Source organism: Armigeres subalbatus, chromosome 3 (assembly GCF_024139115.2).
Source record: "Armigeres subalbatus isolate Guangzhou_Male chromosome 3, GZ_Asu_2, whole genome shotgun sequence".
Taxonomy (NCBI): Eukaryota; Metazoa; Arthropoda; class Insecta; order Diptera; family Culicidae; genus Armigeres; species Armigeres subalbatus.
This window is the reverse complement of record NC_085141.1, coordinates 398,205,615-398,223,777: the sequence shown is the minus strand read 5'-3', so window position 1 is coordinate 398,223,777 and position 18,163 is coordinate 398,205,615. Positions and strand designations below refer to the sequence as shown.

At 38.6% G+C, this 18,163-nt stretch overlaps 1 protein-coding gene and 1 long non-coding RNA gene across 6 annotated transcripts in view; one reads left to right on the top strand and one right to left on the bottom strand.

Annotated features, from left to right (window-relative positions):
- The first annotated feature begins 4,307 nt into the window (after nucleotides 1-4,307).
- The window catches only part of LOC134226900 (proteoglycan 4), a 79,962-nt gene continuing 66,106 nt past the window's right edge, over nucleotides 4,308-18,163 (top strand). For all 5 annotated transcript variants that reach the window (XM_062708004.1, XM_062708003.1, XM_062708000.1 and 2 more), the window contains exon 1: nucleotides 4,308-4,688. In XM_062708004.1, coding sequence (XP_062563988.1) covers nucleotides 4,646-4,688 — 43 coding nt within the window. In that variant the 5' untranslated portion in view covers nucleotides 4,308-4,645. The remainder of the gene's footprint in view (nucleotides 4,689-18,163) is intronic.
- Nucleotides 17,074-18,118, bottom strand: LOC134224013 (uncharacterized). The gene is made up of 3 exons (XR_009982806.1): nucleotides 18,057-18,118; nucleotides 17,918-18,001; nucleotides 17,074-17,837 (listed from the first exon to the last, which is right to left on the bottom strand). It is a non-coding gene; the product is annotated as an uncharacterized LOC134224013 (long non-coding RNA).

The following is an 18,163-nucleotide window of genomic DNA, read 5'->3' as shown; positions in this document are numbered from 1 at the left end:
TATAGGGGGTCCCGTAGCGTAGTTGGCTACACGTTCGCCTTACAAGCGAAGGGTCATGGGTTCGATTCCCAGTCCCTCCATCAAACCCTCGTCAGTCGTCGGATGCGTAGACATGGACAAACGGAAACAACGGACTCACGATGAGTTGGACTGGCAACGACAACGATAATGGTAATGGAAATCTAAAATGAGATTCTGTGTGGATTTTGTTCAGCAGAATACCACAGCAGATGTCGGCACAGTAGCGGTTAAGTAACACAGAGTGCCTAACAAATAAGGGAAGGAATAAAAAAAACAAATAAATGTTATTCTGTTTCGTTGATATCACAATATGACGCCTAATGAATCTATTCTATCTTCCTTATTAGTTTAAAAAGTTGTACTCAGTGAATTTTCAACACCAGAAACTAATACACCCAGGATTTTTTCACACGGTTTGATTTTAGTTGTTTAAGACGTTCAGCGTCAATGAAACAATGAGCTAACCCCACGAAAAAATTCACAAAAAATCATTAATGAATTCCAACCGTGTAAAAAAACCTGGGTGTACTGCATTTTTATTAATTTTAGGAACTCTGTGTTGCGTCAATTTGTCTCCGACTTGAATATACTGTTAAAACCTTTATATGACCATTAGTATTTTATCAAGCATCAAACAGGCTTATTGCAAGCCAAAAAGAGACCACAATGCGTTGATATTGTAGAATATGACGAAAATTGATACTATGCTGAAAATGGGTCCATTATTACCCCATTAAAGCCACAGAAAAAAAAAATTTCTTATCTATCTATGTTTTTATGATGAATAACTCAATTTATTGCAGGATTCATAATTTTGGTCAAAAAGGATTCATAATTTTGGTCCTTTTATCACACCACGAACGAAGATTTGAACAGTTCACGGTTTTCAACGGTGCTATTATTAAACTCTTAATAATCTTTGAAGTCTATCAGATAAGCTATGGCTAAACGTTTAGATAAACATCTTTATATAAAACAATCTTTGAAGCAGTGTCTGTCTTCTGCACATAATAGTGACTGGAACAGTGTTCGAAGCGGCAGACTTTCTTTATTTCCTGATTTGGCAATAAAGTGATTATAATATTGCCGCTTTCGTAGGCACCTCCAACGATAGCTTTTCAGATTCATCGTCTCTGAAATTCTTACCAAATGTACCAGTCGGTGCTTAAATTTTAGATGGAGGGCGGTTCAAGAACAACACTTTGGGTTCCCAAATCTTTATTCGAGATCGTTGAATTAAACACCAACGTAAGATAACGTGAACCAATATTGAATGAGTAGATTTCAAACCATTTGGTTCTCTCCCAACACTCTATCTCATCTATTCTGCTTCTTACGCTTCGAAAATCGACTTCGTCGTCCCCTTCTTCCAAGGTTGCTTCAAGCAGCTGGTAGCTTTCCTTCAAAATCGTTTTTTCTACTTCTAGATTCATTTTTCTTTCATTTGAAATCACATTTATTTTCGCAGGAAGTTCGGAGGAAGTTCCGAAGAAATTCTTTCAATTCCCTCCTTGAAGGAATTTCTGAATTATTTCTAAAGGATTTTCCGAAGGAATGGCTGAGCAACTCCTAGAGGTATTTCCTAAAGAATTTCTCAATCAGCTTACGAGAAAAAATGTTTTGAGGCCATCAAATATTTATTATGATAAACGTTTTTCGCAATATTCACTTGTTGGAATTCAACAACAACATATTTAGCCATACTCTCTAGATGTACATAGTAGAAGTAACATAGTTAATTTAGGGTAGTTTGGGCCCTCGCAAGAGTAAAGATCGTCTAAATCTTGGAATCTGTTTGAACCCTCAAACTAGCAATTTTCCTGTCGTATCGTAAGAGTTTGTTGAAAAATTATATTATTTTCTTTCTTAAATCTTACACACAAATTCTCCACGCCCACTTACAACTGCATCAGCCGTTGATGACTCCAATTGCAAAACATATAACGCTATAGCGAATCCGTTTTATTGCTATGCAAATTCAATTTCGTTCCCCCATTTTATGATTATATCATCATCACACTCCAAGACAATTTTACAGCGCTTTGTCCATTTGCTGTAATGCTCCCAATTTCAATTTCCCTGCCACTTCCACCGCAGAAACTTCACTGGTCTGCAGCATCAAAACCAACATTTATGACAACTGCACTCCGGTTAAGAGTATTCACCCTCGCATTTGGGTGCCAACATAATTCCCACAGGATCCCCACGCGCATAAATCACACATTTAGGTCAGTAGAAAGTAAAACTGGCAACACAGGGAAGAATAAATTTGAAAAGTAGAAAAATCAGGATTCTCCAGCGGAGACTGAAAATCAAGGCAAATACTTTTAGAGGTACCATTTTCGCACGAAATGGAAATGCTTTTAATGAAATTAAAACCAAACTGATTGTTTGATGGTGGCTAGTGCGTCGTCGGTAGTGACCGAGCTCATGTAGATAGCCATTATGTAAAGCATGAAAATCGAGATGCCATAAAATGCGGAAAGTGCATTCCATTTTGCGAAATTTTAACGCTTCGGAGCTCTTTCCAAAGTTCATAATTTATTAAACTCTTTTTGGAAGCAAATGTATACCAATATTATCTCCGCAAATGTGAAATCTGAATGGAAGCACCCAAAATTGGATCTAACCTAACCCCATCCTGAGAAAGGAGGTAATTTCTCGCCACACTTGATGGCGGCCGGCAGCACAGTTGGTTTTAAGTGTTATGGGCAAACCTTTGTTGCCGACCGCATCGGGCAATAATTTCTGTTCCATTTGGATTTCTCGTTATTTTTCTGCCCAAACTTGACTACCCACCTGATGGTACTTCTAATTATTTAATTAACAAAAGTCTGAAAACAGACCAATGGCGGCGTCGGGAATGGTAGGTCATTACCATTACCATAACGAGGAGAATGGTTTTTTCCGCACTATTTTAGCAAACTCAGAGCATGGCAAACTTCAAACGGTTGGACACTATTGCAACCCTGTCTCTTGGAGTGTTTGTTGCAGATTTCAGGTGGTTGTGGTAGAATGGAAACCACTAAACACGCTCAACGGCCGTGCCATAATCGCTAGTCTAATTGTTTTTGCGGTCATAGTTTATTCTAATCGGTTATGGGGTTGGCTTTGTTCTGATTAAGCGATGTTTTTTGTTTCCTAAGTAAAGCATTTTCAAGCCTAGAGTTTTTAGTTCCGCTAATTTAAATTTGACGAATTCGCGTCGAATACTCAAGTCGAGTTAGCAACGAGATGCTCAAGATGACCTCCCCGCAGTCAAGGCCGGACCACCAATTAACGACTAAGACATTGTCAATAAACTCGTCATATCATTTGGCTGAATTTGGAATTAAATTATTGGTAAATTGGTGAACTAAGTTGCTAGTATGAACATGGGTTGGACAATGTTTTGATTGTTACGCCACCATTCTCTGATCCGCTCAAGGCTCGACCAATGAAACTGACGACATGTTCGTTCTATTTTACAACAAGCTTTTAATCGACTTCTGTGATGTTTGTACCATCGGTACTATCAGTTTCAATGTAACACGTTCAGAAAGGCAGAAATAGCTGTACCTTATAGCTCGCGTGTCACACCTTTTCGCAGAAAGCGAGACAAACACCTTCCAATAAAACACTCATTTAATGCCCAAGAAAAGACACCCAACCAACTGATTCCGCATGTTCGTACGTGTCAGGAATGGCCAACACCGTGGCGCTCATTCGACAAATTAACGCTCGATCTGCTGCCATTGCATTGCATCGAATAGATTCGTTTTTTCCCTCGTTCGGATCAAATGTGCCGACAATTATCCGGATTTCAATGAGTCTAATCACTGCACTGGTGGTAGCACCTTTCCTTCTCCATCACGCCAATATGGGTGGGTCTTGATATACTTTGGAGCTAAATCCAAGGGAACACACAAACGATTTTAATTAACTTAATCCAATTGAAAAAGAAGCCTTTGTCGATCCAACTACCGATAGTATCGCCTTTCTGCATCAATCAATCGTTACTTGTGATGTCAAGTTTGTGATGATTTGGTCAAGTTTTTTTTAGTCGAATGAGTATGAAATTGGCCAATTCGACCGATCTTCGAAATACGAGATACTCCGAACACCTTATTCAGCCTGACCGACTGATGTCGTTTGTCCTGTAATCTAATTACTTCTATGTGACTGGCATGATGGGGCACAAAACTAAGACGCGCTTCCTTTGCTGTTAAAATCCACATCAATGTTTTAATTGCTAATTCCACTGATTAACCCTTTCTTCTATTTCTCTCCATTTCATTGCAGATAGAGCCTTCTTTGGTAGCAACACCTTCCAGTTGTGCAACATACAGAACGTCGCAGATTTTTATTCGTCGGGCTCGTAGCTTGTGCAAAAACGTGTTGCAACAAAGCCAAAAGCGCCTGATCCCAAAGCAACCGGTGAAACAGCGAGCAAAAGGCAGCCGTTGACGAAGAGCACGTTCCAGCTTGAACGGTCACGCGACAAACGTTTGGGGGAATGCTTCGTTGCTTATGATAGTGGTTGTACTGTGCAGGAACTGACGAAGTGTTGTGGGGGAGAATACCCTGTGATAGGAAATAAAAAGCGGGAAAACTTGTGATAACAACTTCTAATTGAGCCTTCAGAATGGGACACCGTAGGGAGCTGGTGCTGTGCGTGCTGATAAACGGTGAGTATGGGATATAAAGTTTTGCTATTATAATATTTTCTTATTTTATTGGATATAGCTTATCTAAACGATTCTGTTCATATTGAGAACTTCTGCTCGTTGTGGTAAAAAAATGAAAACCAATTATTGGATGATTCCTAAAATTATTAAATTAACATTCTGCTTCCACATACATTTTTGCTTTCTCGATAAAATCTCTATCTCAATGTGATCTGGTCATACATTGAACTCTCCCTTATCCGATATTGAAGGGACCATCGAGTTAGAGAGGTATCGAGATAGGGAACACATTTACATGGCCAAATGCCGTTTGCCCGAATAGTTTAAATTCGTTTCCTTATTAAGTGAAGTGAGATGTTCGAAGTGAATAGTGAACGACGAGAGCTGAGAAGTGAGAAATTGAATGTTCCAAATGAGTAAAGATTAGTGAGAAGTGAGTACTGAGAAACGGAAGTGTGTATGGAGTGCGATGTGTGCAGTAACATGGGAAAAGTGAGAAGGAAAAGGAAGACACAAGAAAGAAGAAGATAAAAAAGAAGAAAACTGATAAAATCTCGTTTCTTACTTCCCGTTCCACGGCTGTCACTATTCACTGCTTACAACTCCCTTCTCATAACTCCCTTCTTAATCCTCATTTCTCCCTACTTACTTCTCACATCTCTCTTCTCACCTCTATCTTCCAACTATTCACTATTTATTTCTCACTATTCATTTCTTACTTCTCACTTCGCACATCTGACTTCTCACTACTACTTCGCACTACAAATGTCACACTTGTCTAACTTATCAATTCTCATTTCACACTTACCACGACTCACTTTTCACTTCTTACTTCGAATTTCTCACTGCTTCCTTAATTTTTTCACTTATCCCTTCTCATTTTCCACTTTTCACTTATACCTTCCTCTATCTCACTTCTGACTTCCCATTTCGCTTCTTACTTTTCACTTCTCACTTCGGGTTTCTCACTTCTAACTTCTCACTTCTCATTTCTCAATTTCCACTACTCATTTCTTACTTCTCACCCCTCATTTCTCACTTCTCATTTCTACCTTCTAATTTCTCATTTCGCTCATCTCATTTCTCATTTCTTTGCTTATCACTTTTCACTTCTAACTTCTTACTATATCGTGCATGTAACTGTTACAGACTACATCGAGTTGGCAAGGTAAACATACATTGGAAATTTACTTCGACTTAGAGAATATCGAGTAAGGGAGATATCGACTTACGGAGGAAACGCAGTATGCTAGATTTAAGGGACTACAGAACATCTTTATTTTTTTTAAATTACTTTATTTTCGTGTTTTTTTATAATTACATATAAGTTTATCACTGGCTGCAGAATATCGAGTTAGGGAGAGTTTACTGTAATATGTTTAGGATACACTCTGCCTACGTCGATGTACAGTAATATCCCGATTTTATCAATCCCTTGTAAACTTTGAGGAGATAGAAATAGGAAATGCGACAAAATAGAAAAATAATCTTTTTTTTTTATTTATTTCACAAATATGTATCAGTTTATGTTGGGAAGGTAAAATACGAGAACAGAATCCGTACTTTCTTGTCGAAAAGGCTTATAAATTCTGGACTGGCACTCAGAATTGATTCATAATATACCACAGGCGGTGGAAGTTATTTCATGAAAATCATTGTTGTTTGCGGTATTATTAACAAAACTGAAAACAACGACTGAAATAAAAAAAAAAGTGGTGACGAACTCGTGCTGACAACGTGATAAAATTGGGACGCGATAAGTGAGAAGTGGGTTGTAAAATGAGAAATTAGTATGGAAAAGTAATAAATTATTCATTATTCCTTCTTTCTGCATTTTCGTTCTTCTATACTCTTCCTTCTCAGATATTCCTTCTTTCTTCATTCTTTCGTTCCTCTTACTTCTTCCTTCTTCTGCATATCGCTTCTTCTTTATTCCTTCGTATCTGTTATTTCTTTTTTTCCTTCTTCCGTCCCCTTTCTTCCTTATTTCTTTTTCCTTCTTATTTTTTCCTTCTTTTGTTTTCCTTTTTTTTCTTACCTCCTTCATTCTTATTCCTTCCTACTTTTTCATCTTTCTTCCTCTTTCTTCCTTCATTATGTTTTCATCCATCATTCTTCATCCTTCTTCATTCTTCCTTCACCCTTCTTCTTTCTTCCTTCTTTCTTCTTCCTTTTTTCTTCCTGTTTCTTTTTACCTTTTTTCTTTCTTCCTACTTCTTCCATGTTCTTTGTTCCTTGTTCCGTGTTTTATTTTATTTCTTCTTCATTCTTACTTCTTCCTTCTTCGTTCTTTTTGTTCTTCCTTCTTCCTTTTTCCTTTTCCTTTTTCTTCTGACTTCTTTCTTCTTTCTCCTCCCTTCTTTCTTTTTTTCTTTCTTCTTCCTTCGTCCTGTTGCTGAAGCGGGCTTGGTAGTCATATGGCTACTGCTTCTGCCTCATACGCAGGAGGTCGTGGGTTCAATCCCAGGTCCGTTCCATTCTCCTACTTTGTATCTTTCTCTTTATTTCTCATGTTCTAGCAATCGCTAGACTGGAAATGGACTTCCATACCGTTTCCATTACTATTCCTATACCTTCAACTTGAGTATTCTAGCAGTAATCTGCTAGAATTGGAAATGATCTATAGAGCTCGTTTCCTACATCCAACTAGAAATTCCATCAGTTACCTTCTCCTATCTATCACATTGGCAGCTCGTTAACCAAGACGGACCTCTGCCTCTCCAACCTAACCCAGAAACTCCAACAAATTCCGCATGAACTCGTGGCAAGTGCAGAGGTATATTCGGCTTGCAGTGGGCGAGTGATTGCATCATCATTTCCTCCCCCTTCCCAACATTGACTTGCATTCTGACGTGGCAGGCGCCAGTATGACCTAACAAATGAGATCACCAGTACTTGTACATTGAAGATGTGAGCTAGTTCCAAGCAAACATCTGTTGGTTCCCTGTGCAAGAACAGCTGATCTGGTCATAATGGAGTAGCAACTACGAGCAGTCAATCAAGCTCAAGCTCAAGCTCAAGCTTCTTCCTTCGTCCTGTTTCTATCTTTCGTTTTCCTTCTTCCTTATGTCTTTTTTATCACTTCTTTCTTGCTATTTCCACTTTGCTTCTTCCCTATTCCTTTTTCATACTTTTTTCTTCAGTCTGCCTTGTACAATCTCCATTCTCATCTCTCCCTTCGTACTTGTTTCTACCCGCTTTAATCTTTCTTCTATAATCTTTAATATTTCTTCTTCCTTATTTTTCTTTTTTCTTCTTCCTTCGTCCTGTTTTAATCTTTCTTTTTCCTTCTTCCTTATCTATTCTTTCTTTTGTCTTTTTTCCTTCTTACTGTTTCTTCCTTTTTCCATTTTCTTTCTTCCTTCTTCCTGTTTCCACCTTGCTTCTTCCTTTGTCATACTTTCTTCTTCTTTCTGCCTTGTACATTCTTCATTCTCATCTCTCCCTTCGTATTTTCTACTACTCGCTTCTCATTTATCATTTCTTAACAATCACTTTGCCATACTAATTCCTCAATTCAATTCTTTCAATTCCTTCTTACTTGGAATATCTCACTTCTCACTTCACTCACTCAAAAGGAAATATATTTCAGCTATTCGTCCAAACGGAAATCAGCCAAATGACCTTTTAGGTCAAATGACATTCGGGCAAACCATCATAACCATTAAAGAACAAGTAATTGTATTTCTGGTGTGCTTTGGTTTGTCCGTCTAAGTTTGGAAGATGATATTAGCATTTCCATATCATTGTAAATCGTTTAACTTCACGTAGAAGTAACACACACAAAATCATTAATTAGGTTAAAGACCTTTTAGTTACTCGTGTGAACCCAAAAATCTCACTCCATAAACACATATGACATGTACGCATTCTATTCTATGCACCATAAAAGACAAGTACCAAATCTAAAACAGGCTGATATATCTTTGGTTACGCGTGTAGACTTCAATGCCTTACTTCAAGGTTTTATTGGATGACCATGAACATTTGAAATGGGCGTATTCTGTTCCAGGAGCCATAAAGGAATCGAATCTGTGTCAAAAGGTCGAAGGTCAGAAGGTCGAAGGTCAAAAGGTCGAAGGACAAAAGGTCGAAAGGACAAAAGGTCGAAGGGTCAAAAGGTCGAAGGGTCAAAAGGTCGAATGCACAAAAGGTCGAAGGGGCAAAAGGTCGAATTTGTGTCATAACGTTGAAGGTCAAAAGGTCAAAAGGTCGAAAGAACAAAAAGACAAGGAATGAGTAGTGAAAAGAGAGACGTAAGAAAAGAGTAATGAGCATAGGTAAATGAGAAGTGAAAAGTGAGAATTGATAAGTGAGAAATGAGAAGTGAGAAGTGAGTAGTGAGAAGTGAAAAGTGAATAGTGAATAGTGAGTAGTGAAAAGTGAGAAGTGAGAAGTGAACAGTGAGTAGTGAGTAAGAAGTGAGAAGTGGGTAGTGAGAAGTGAGAAGTAAAAAGGAAGAAATTAAAATTAGAAAGTGACATGTGAGAAATGTGATATAAGGAGTGATAAAAATCAGAAGTGAAAAGCTGGTAAAATGGCGGCTAGCATTCCGTGGCTTGTTCCCGGACTCCTTGCAAACAAAATGGCTTATGCGCCACCTCCGAAGAATTCACATCTAGCTACCTAACGTGTGCGATTTTTGTCTCCTCTAGTTATGCTTGTGTGTCTGTGCTAAGGTGCTTGCATGCAAGGCTTTCTATGTTCATGTAATTTACTACTTTAAAGATTTTTTATATAATATTTACATTTATATAAAATGCTTAAGCAAAACAATAATAACAAGAAAACAAATAACTAGTAAATAAATAATTAACAGTAACGGCTACTGTTACAGAATCAAGAAGGAGAGAAGACACAAGGATGCAAAAAAGGAAAAAAGCAATTAACAGGGAATGGAAAAATATAAAACAAATAAGGAACAAGGGAGAAAGAAATAAGTAAGAAAAAAGGAAGAAAGGAAAAAAAAAGAAGACAGAAAGAAGGAAGAAAGGAAGAAGAAAGAAGGAAGAATAGAAGAAGGAAAAAAGAAGGGATGAAGAAGGATGAAAAAAAAACAAGGAAGAGAGAAGCAAAAAAGAATAAATGATTGAAGAAGGGGAAAAGAAGCAAGAAATAAAACAAAACAAGCAGAAAGAAAGGAAACAAGAAGAAAGGAAGAAAGAAGAGAGAAATAATGAAGAAAGAGAGAAGAAAGAAAGAAGAAAGAAGGAAGAAAAAAGGAAAAAATAAGGAAAAAACAAGTAAGAAGGAAAAACGGAGGAAAAAGAATGAAGAAAGACGGAAGAAAGAAATAAGTAAGAAAGAAGGTAGAAAAAAAGAAGAAACAAAAATAAAAAAACCTTTTGACGCAGTTTTTTTCTTTCGACCTTTTGTCCCTTCGACCTTTCGACCTTTCGACCTTTTGTCCTTTCGACCTTTTGACCTTCAACCTTCTGTCCTTCGACCTTTTGACCTTCGACCTTTTGTCCTACAACTGCCATAAAGGGAATGTACCACTTTTAAAACAAGCCGAAAGATATCTGGATAAGCGTGTAGATCTTAAGGCCTATATCAGGGTTTTTTTTTATGACCATGAACATGTGCAATTGTTGCATTCAACAACACACAGTTTCAAGCTCCAGAAGGTTCTCGAAAATCTTTAAATACTTGAAAATGATGAAGAACGTCTTACTGTGCGCCATCATGGATCTACACCACTTGAGACTTCTTGATTTCTTGGTGCATCGAGAACTTCTTAAGGCCTCAGCACTCAAACAACGACCATGTCAACGAAAACAATTTGGATGATCCCAATACCGAAATTGGCAAAAGACACATCTTAAGACTAAAAGTAAGGTCAATATCAAACAATGCTTACCTAAAAGATTGCAAACTTTTTTACGCTCCAAATTCAAAATAATGCTCCTGTTTTTAAGGACTGATACAATTCACGCTCTCTCGTTTTGGGCGCAAAAAGAAGTTTTGCAGTACCCGTTATTCAATGCTTCTTCCATTCTTCGATCTGTCCCTACCTTGACGGTCCCTTTAATATCGAAATGTAGACAGTCGACTATAATAAATAGACAAAAAGACATTCAATATTGTAAATGGCGTCTCGATAGTTTGCTTTCCTTTTCATGAGCGAATTTTAATTTATCTGAAAATGATCGAGACGAAGACATTTTTCGCGAAAACTTAAAACTTTTCAAACGTGCCATGTTTTCCTTTTAGAGATTTATATTCTAATAAAACTTCACACACAAGAGTTTCACCTTTTACCACTCAAGCTTTGTAGTCACTTGATCAAAAGCTAAAACATCAACCCTTTATAGAGAGCGCTTGTAGTCTGCATTTCCACATCCTTCAGAAACTGTATCTGTTATGATTAACAATTACCTTCATTAGCAGACAACAAAAAAGTCGATACCCATTCCTTGGCATGTGCGTTCGGACTTTTTTCTTGAGGATCATCGGATCAGGTGGATCTTGCTGATGACTGGGGGCATAACCCACACGTTCCTTTACAGAATCTACTACGTCTTGGTCCATACAGGGCCACCAAATCTTCTCCCCCTTAAAATTATGAGCATCCTAACCACACTACGATGACACTATGCTCTCTGACGAAAATTCGACTCTTCAAATGGTTTACCAGGTTTAATCACCAAACTGTTTCACCTTCTTTGAAAATAGACGTTTGCCCGGAATAAGGTATCGGTGGATGTTTTTCCATCTTCAGAAATAGACGTTTTCCCGGAATAAGGCGATTATGGGTTTGCTCCCGTCTTTAAAATCAGTCAATGTTTTCAAATGAAATCTGCCTTTTTTAATCAAATGATGAAGTATCAATAAGAAAACACAATTATTCTGTTGACCAATTGGTTTATTCATTTTCCGATTGTGAAAAAACTGCGAATCAAACTGGCAATTCCGAGCAAGGCCGGGTACATACAGCTAGTTCTTAATAAAATCATAGATGTGATTATTGTGTCAAGAGCAAATTAAAAAAATCTGTCTTTCAATAAAATATCTCAAAATAACGCCGGAGTCATCCATTTGGATATCTTCTTTTTGGCTCTGCCTTGGCTCTACATTATAGCTTATCCGACTTATCTATATCAAAAGAGCTAGACCTGTACGTATGATAGTAGTATTATATTAAAGGCAATATAAAGTTTCAAATTATATTAAAAGGATGCCAAAAACAAAATGCAGATTGTAGATTGCACAACTGTTGGATAAAAACGATTCTGTGACTAGAGTTATTGAGGATTCTATTGTGCAGTAGAATGAGTTATGATGAGGACGCATTCAATCCGTTCATCACACGCACATAACCGAAAATGTTCTCCAATGCTTTTTGGAACGGTTTGAGCTTTACTTCCGTAGGGTTAAATCTGCATAGTTCGTCAGGTCTCTAGAGTCTCAGCTATTAGAATCTTGAAATCCTTTTGATCGTCTGCGCAGTAGAAGCAGAAGACTTAGAACGCTAAAGGCGCTGTTATTCCACATAGCTAGTTTAATAAACATTATTCAACCATAGTAACGCGAATTTCATATTGAGGGTTTTATCGGTAACATGGTCCATGGTCCCGGGCCCTCACAATACCTTATGTACCAACATCAATCATTTTCATACATCTAGAGGCCCCCTTCCGGAAAAGTCTGACCCTGATTTGCAGTTATCTTTGGGACAACGTGCATGGTTTCGTTATATGACGATGAGCTTCGGAAACGGGACGAAAGCATAGCTGCAACTAATGTTGATGACATAACGACAAAGCAACCGATGCCAGTAACTGCAAGATTGTTTTAAGATACAGGCAGTCTCATATTTTGGCAAAGTAGCAAACAATATTCTGTCCAGTAGTGGTCTAGCGATGTATGAGCACCCATTCCGATCGATTACTAATGCACGGGTGCTAGAAAGTAGGACTTGTCGGACTTGGCGTTGAGTTCATGATAGGGAACGAATTGGTGTTTGTCAGATGGATATGATTGTTATCCATCTCCAGCGTAGCTGAATTCCAAATTCAAAAGCGTATCCGGCTTTTAATGACAATTCCGGCAGGTTCTGCTCGTACAGAATCGAACCTTGTATGACGAAGAAAAATAATTGAGGCACAATTCGCTTCGTTTTCAATCCAAGTACTCTGAAAAGTAGTAGGGTGAAAGATCCGATAGTCGTGGGTGTTCCTATAGTTGCGGCAGTATTGTTTTTACAAAATCTACGAATTGAACGCAGCAACCCATGTAGTCCATCAATTTGTTGACATGTCAGTAGACGTGATAAAAGGAAACAGGTTTGAATTTATCTCAAAAGCGGTAAAGTATCACTAAAATACTTTATCTTTTTCTCGGCTTTGCACCAATAGTTGCGGTAGTGCTCCCATAGTTGCGAGTCCCATATGAAAACGATGGGATTTGCAACTATAAGAACACGAATTAAAAATTCCGCAAATAGGAGGTACTATTTTAGGTGGCAATAATGGATTCTGCTGCAATTACAACACTTTTCGGTTGAAATATGTTTAGCGATCTTTCATATACACTCTTGAGGTAAGTGCAATGAAGTACAGGCTTGATAGGAAGCAAGGAATAGTGGTGAAACGTGCTTAGTTCCTCCACTATTGGATCTTGTACCCTATTCAAGGACCAATCGAAAGCCATTTGGCAGAAGGCTACTAAGTCGAAAATTGTTTTGGCAAAAACAATATTTGCGTGAACGAACCATTGAGCTGCCATCCGGAGGAATTTATGTTTTTGTTCTTTATTATGGAGACTTTTTAAATGGAGTTCAAGTGAATCACTCATCTGCCCGAAAGTCATTTAGCTGGAAATATCATTTGGCTGAACCATAGTCAATGTGTAAAGATGAAGTGCTTAATGATAATCGAGCAGTAAAAAATAAAAAAACCCAGATCAATCCACCTAGCGTGGTGGTGCTTTTCTCGCGCATTAAAATAATAAGAAAAACACATAAGGGAGGTCGAAATAGCACTTTAGGGGGATAAATTTTACTTTTTCCATCATTTCGTATCCATTTGCGGTCATTTGAATGCTTTGCTGCAATCTTAAAAAAAAAACAATTTTTGGTTTTTTGAAATTTTTATCCCAATGGCAAAAAACAATGTTTTTTCAATAACTTTGGAACGCAATGACCGATCGGGCCAATTTTCAATAGGAAACAACTAGACCGCAATTTGCATCGATTGCAACTTGTTGCGAGCAAATGTGTCTCACATTTTTGTACACCTACACACACACATACATAGACACATACAGACATCACCTCAATTCGTCACCAGTTGAGTCGATTGGTATATAACACTATGGGTCTCCGAGCCTTCTATCAAAAGTTCGGTTTTGGAGTGATCCTATAGCCTTTACGTATACTAGGTATACTAGGAAGGCAAAAATGAGAAGTTAGATGTCTTGCTTTTAATTTTCCACTGTGAGTATGAGTGAGTTAGTGAGGAAAGTGAGAAATAAGAAGAAGAAACAAGTGAGAAGCCTCTCTTCTCACTAGGTACATCTTACGGGAGAAAGAAAAAGTAAGAAGTGAGGCACCTCATTTTTCTCTCTTCATTTTTCGTTTCTCATTTCTCACCTCTCAAATCCCACTTCCTACTTCTTTACACAGAAAAATATAAAGTGAAATGTCACACATCTCACTTCTTATTAGAAAAAAGTCAAACAAAAGTCACTCATATGAAAAATAAGAAGTGAAGCATCTCACTTCTCATTTCTCACTTCTTATCCATAATGAACTATTGATAAATCGTCTGTATATTAAGTCGATTTTAAGAACGGCTACGCAGTCTTGAAGATTGAAACAAGATGTTTATTTGTCTAGTTTATTGTATAGAAACAAACACAGTATTTTCCCCCTGATGAAGACACCATCCCCGTGTCGAAACGTCGGACAAATAAACATCTTGTTTCAATCTTCAAAACTGCGTAGCCGTTCTTTAAATCAACTTATTCATAATTTCTCACTTCGCATTCATTGTTTTTTACAGTAAGAAGCGAGAAGTAGGAAACGAGCAGTGAGACATCCTACATCCAATTTTTCTCTTATTAGTACTCACATTTCGTGAGAGGAGAAAAAAAAAGTTGGAAGAGAAAAGAAAAAATAAGACGTTTTATTTCTCGCTTCTCATTTTTCACTTCTTACAGTGAGAAGTTGTAATGTTATTTCTATAAAAAGTCAGAAGTATGAAGTGACAAGTGAGATCTCACTTTGTACTTCTAACTTTCTTTTAACGATGAGAAGTTGTAAATGAAAATTGTGATGCCTCACTTCTCATTCTTCATTTTTTCATTTCTGCTTCCTTACTTACCATTTCTTACTTCTCATTTCGGAGACGAGCCAGCCTCGGGCTGAAAGTCTCCCTAATAAAGACATAAAAAAACTTTTAATTTTACTATGTTTATTAATCACTTCACACTTTTCACATTCACTATTGTTCGGACATATGACCCGTTCATCGAACGACATTTACAACATTTTTCGTCATATGACACATTCGGTCTAATGACGTTAGTCATAAGACATATTAATTAGACATAAGCCTAAACATCACGCGAATGCAGCCTCGGCTCAAATACTCGCCTCTAAACTTCCAAGTTCGTTGTGTAGGAACATTTATCAATCGTCAAAAACTCGTTGATCAAGGTTTGTCTATTATAATCATTACCACCCTGTGCACTCACCTTTGCTAGAGAGTCCACCGTCTCATTACCGTGGAGGTTTGACAACATTGGGTTTTTCTAGAAATGAGAAATTACTATTCAGCTCATCACATGAATTCGAAAGCTTTAAATTAAAAGTATGCAAATTAATAATAACAATGTTTATCATCTTCTTCTTCTTATTGGCATGACATCCCCACACTGCAGAGCCGCCTCGCAGCTTAGTGTTCCTTAAGCACTTCCACAGTTATTAACTGCGAGGTTTCTAAGCCAGGTTACCATTTTTGCATTCGTATATCATGAGGCTAACACGATGATACTTTTATGCCCAGGGAAGTCGAGACAATTTCCAATCCGAAAATCGCCTAGACTGGCACTGGGATTCGAACCCAGCCACCCTCAGCATGGTCTTGCTTTGTAGCCGTGCGTCTTACCGCACGGCAAAGGAGGGCCCTACAATGTTTATCATATGAAACTAAATATTATCTTGAACTATATTTATGTCATAATCAATATTTCAAAGATCTCTATAATATTTGATAAGATGAAATTGCTTCTTTTACACCTTTTACACCCAGTTTCAAATCACTTTGATTAATTCTCCTGTCAATCCTGTTCATAATTTGGCACCTGAATCAAATCCGTTGTAGCACTTGTTCAATTTAGGTCTGACAGTTGCCATCAATCCATGAAACACATTATTCATGTCAAAATGAAATCGTGGAAGTTAATCCTTCGAATTGAACTGGTAACATCCCCCACCTCATCGCGCCTCGCAATTTCCCCATAACTTCGAGCGAAATATGTATTAAATTTTACAGCCACAATCTCAACCCCCACTGCCGAAACAAGTTAATGAGCTGAAAAAAGAGCGAGATTCCGAAACGACAGCAACGCCGCCGACCAAGATATTACACAATAACACTAAAATTGGATTTCAAACGATTCTCGTTTCTTATCACAACGAGCGAAAATGACGATGACGGCGGCGGCTACGTCGTCGTCGTCATCGAGGAAGAAGCAACAGTCTTCCCACCTTAGACGCGTGCCAACTTAGTCTGCTGTTTAGAGGACCCGTAGTGCCTCCTCTTACTCCTTCGTGGAATGGAGGTTCATTCATTTGTTTCCTCGGAATCGCTCAATAAAGAAGAAAGAGTCACCCTTGCCGGGTGTCGGAGGAGTCTGTAATCGGTGGTTTTCAAATAAACATCCCAAAACAATGATTATGCTTGGGTAATGAGGACGATTCCTGTTTTTTAAGGTTTAAGCACTTGTTGACCAAAACGAACGTTATAACCCGCCAACCCGCACGTTTCCCGGGGAAATTAGATAGGTGGTTTAAGCGCCACTCCTTTCGGAGACCACCTTCCAGATATAGGGCTGCCCGGCCGCTGAGACCCCCAGGGAATGGGTCTAATTACTCCCGTTTTCAGAGAGGGAACGAATCGGGTGACGTAAGACTGGGGGTGAAGACAATGTAGGGAAAAGGGGAAGGGAAATCGATTTTACAAGCGTAGGAATTAGGCGATTACGAAACAATACTTACGCCCTTTTTATCATCACTGGATGACCTGACTAATCCTGCGAATCCTGCTAGGAAAGAATAGGGAGAAATCGTGGTTGTTTCGGGGAACCGCCCCAGCAAAATATAATAAATAATAAAATAAATTAACGACCGATTAACATGCTAAACTTTAATCAATTTTATTGTCACATGCTATTCGGGATAGGTTTTCCTTAAACGGCGGTTCGCCTGCATTTACTCTACCAGCATTACAATAATAACATCCCACTACAAATGTTCATCCAATTCATACATGTATTTCGTATTTATGCTTCTACATACTACTTCTGCCTAGGCCTACTGTGTGCTTTCCCTTGCTACTCTCTTTCTCTATCTACCTCTGTCTTCATTCGGGGCGTGTGTTGAGTGCTTTACGTGCGGTGTTCATTTGGTTGGTCGTGTGTGTGCTCAGAAGCGTGGCTGTCAGCGCAAGCGCGGGGACTAAGGACAGCCACGTGAAAGTTTCGATTGGCACGCTACTTACTGTTAGTTCTTCGGTAGCGGCGGGAACTGAGCCATGCGCATGGACTTATCTAATCATGCATGATTTACTCACGGTTTGCGTACGCTTGAAGGGGATTTTACGGGAATCAAACGGTCGTTCATTCGAACGGACGCGTTGATTGATGTTCGCGTCGATGACGTTGACGCAGATGATTCCCTCCGGTCTGTGGGCTTCACGCGGCGGCGATGAACGGGTACGGTCGTCGCGGCGATGAATTGTAGACGATTGGCGCAATTTCGCGATGAATCCGGGTATCTGCTAGCCTTGCCTAGGGCGCGATGAATGTTCGCAAACCCTCTTCCGGTTGACGAACTTCCGGGAAAACCCTCGTAGCTGACGGTGGGGTCAGAAGCGATCGTTGACTCTTGGTGTGATGTGTACGGCTCCGCAGAATGCCACAAACCTGGTTCAAATCACGTGGTGTCGTACGACGACACGATTAACACACACACAAATTGCACATAAATTTGACCAACTAATTACCTGCACAATTTTAACCACACGCACGAAGTTGCTAATAACTTTACGCAATATAACGTTGCACTCAACAAGTTACACTCAACAAATCTAAACGGGAAAGACTTAATTAAAATTAATCAAAGACAAGCATGCTAATATAAACCTTTAACAACACATCACGGCGCGACACTTAAAAATCGATCACTCCTGCCTCTTCCACTAGCCAGAACGAAGTGATCGATCGAGGTCAATTTTTCCTCAGATCAAGGT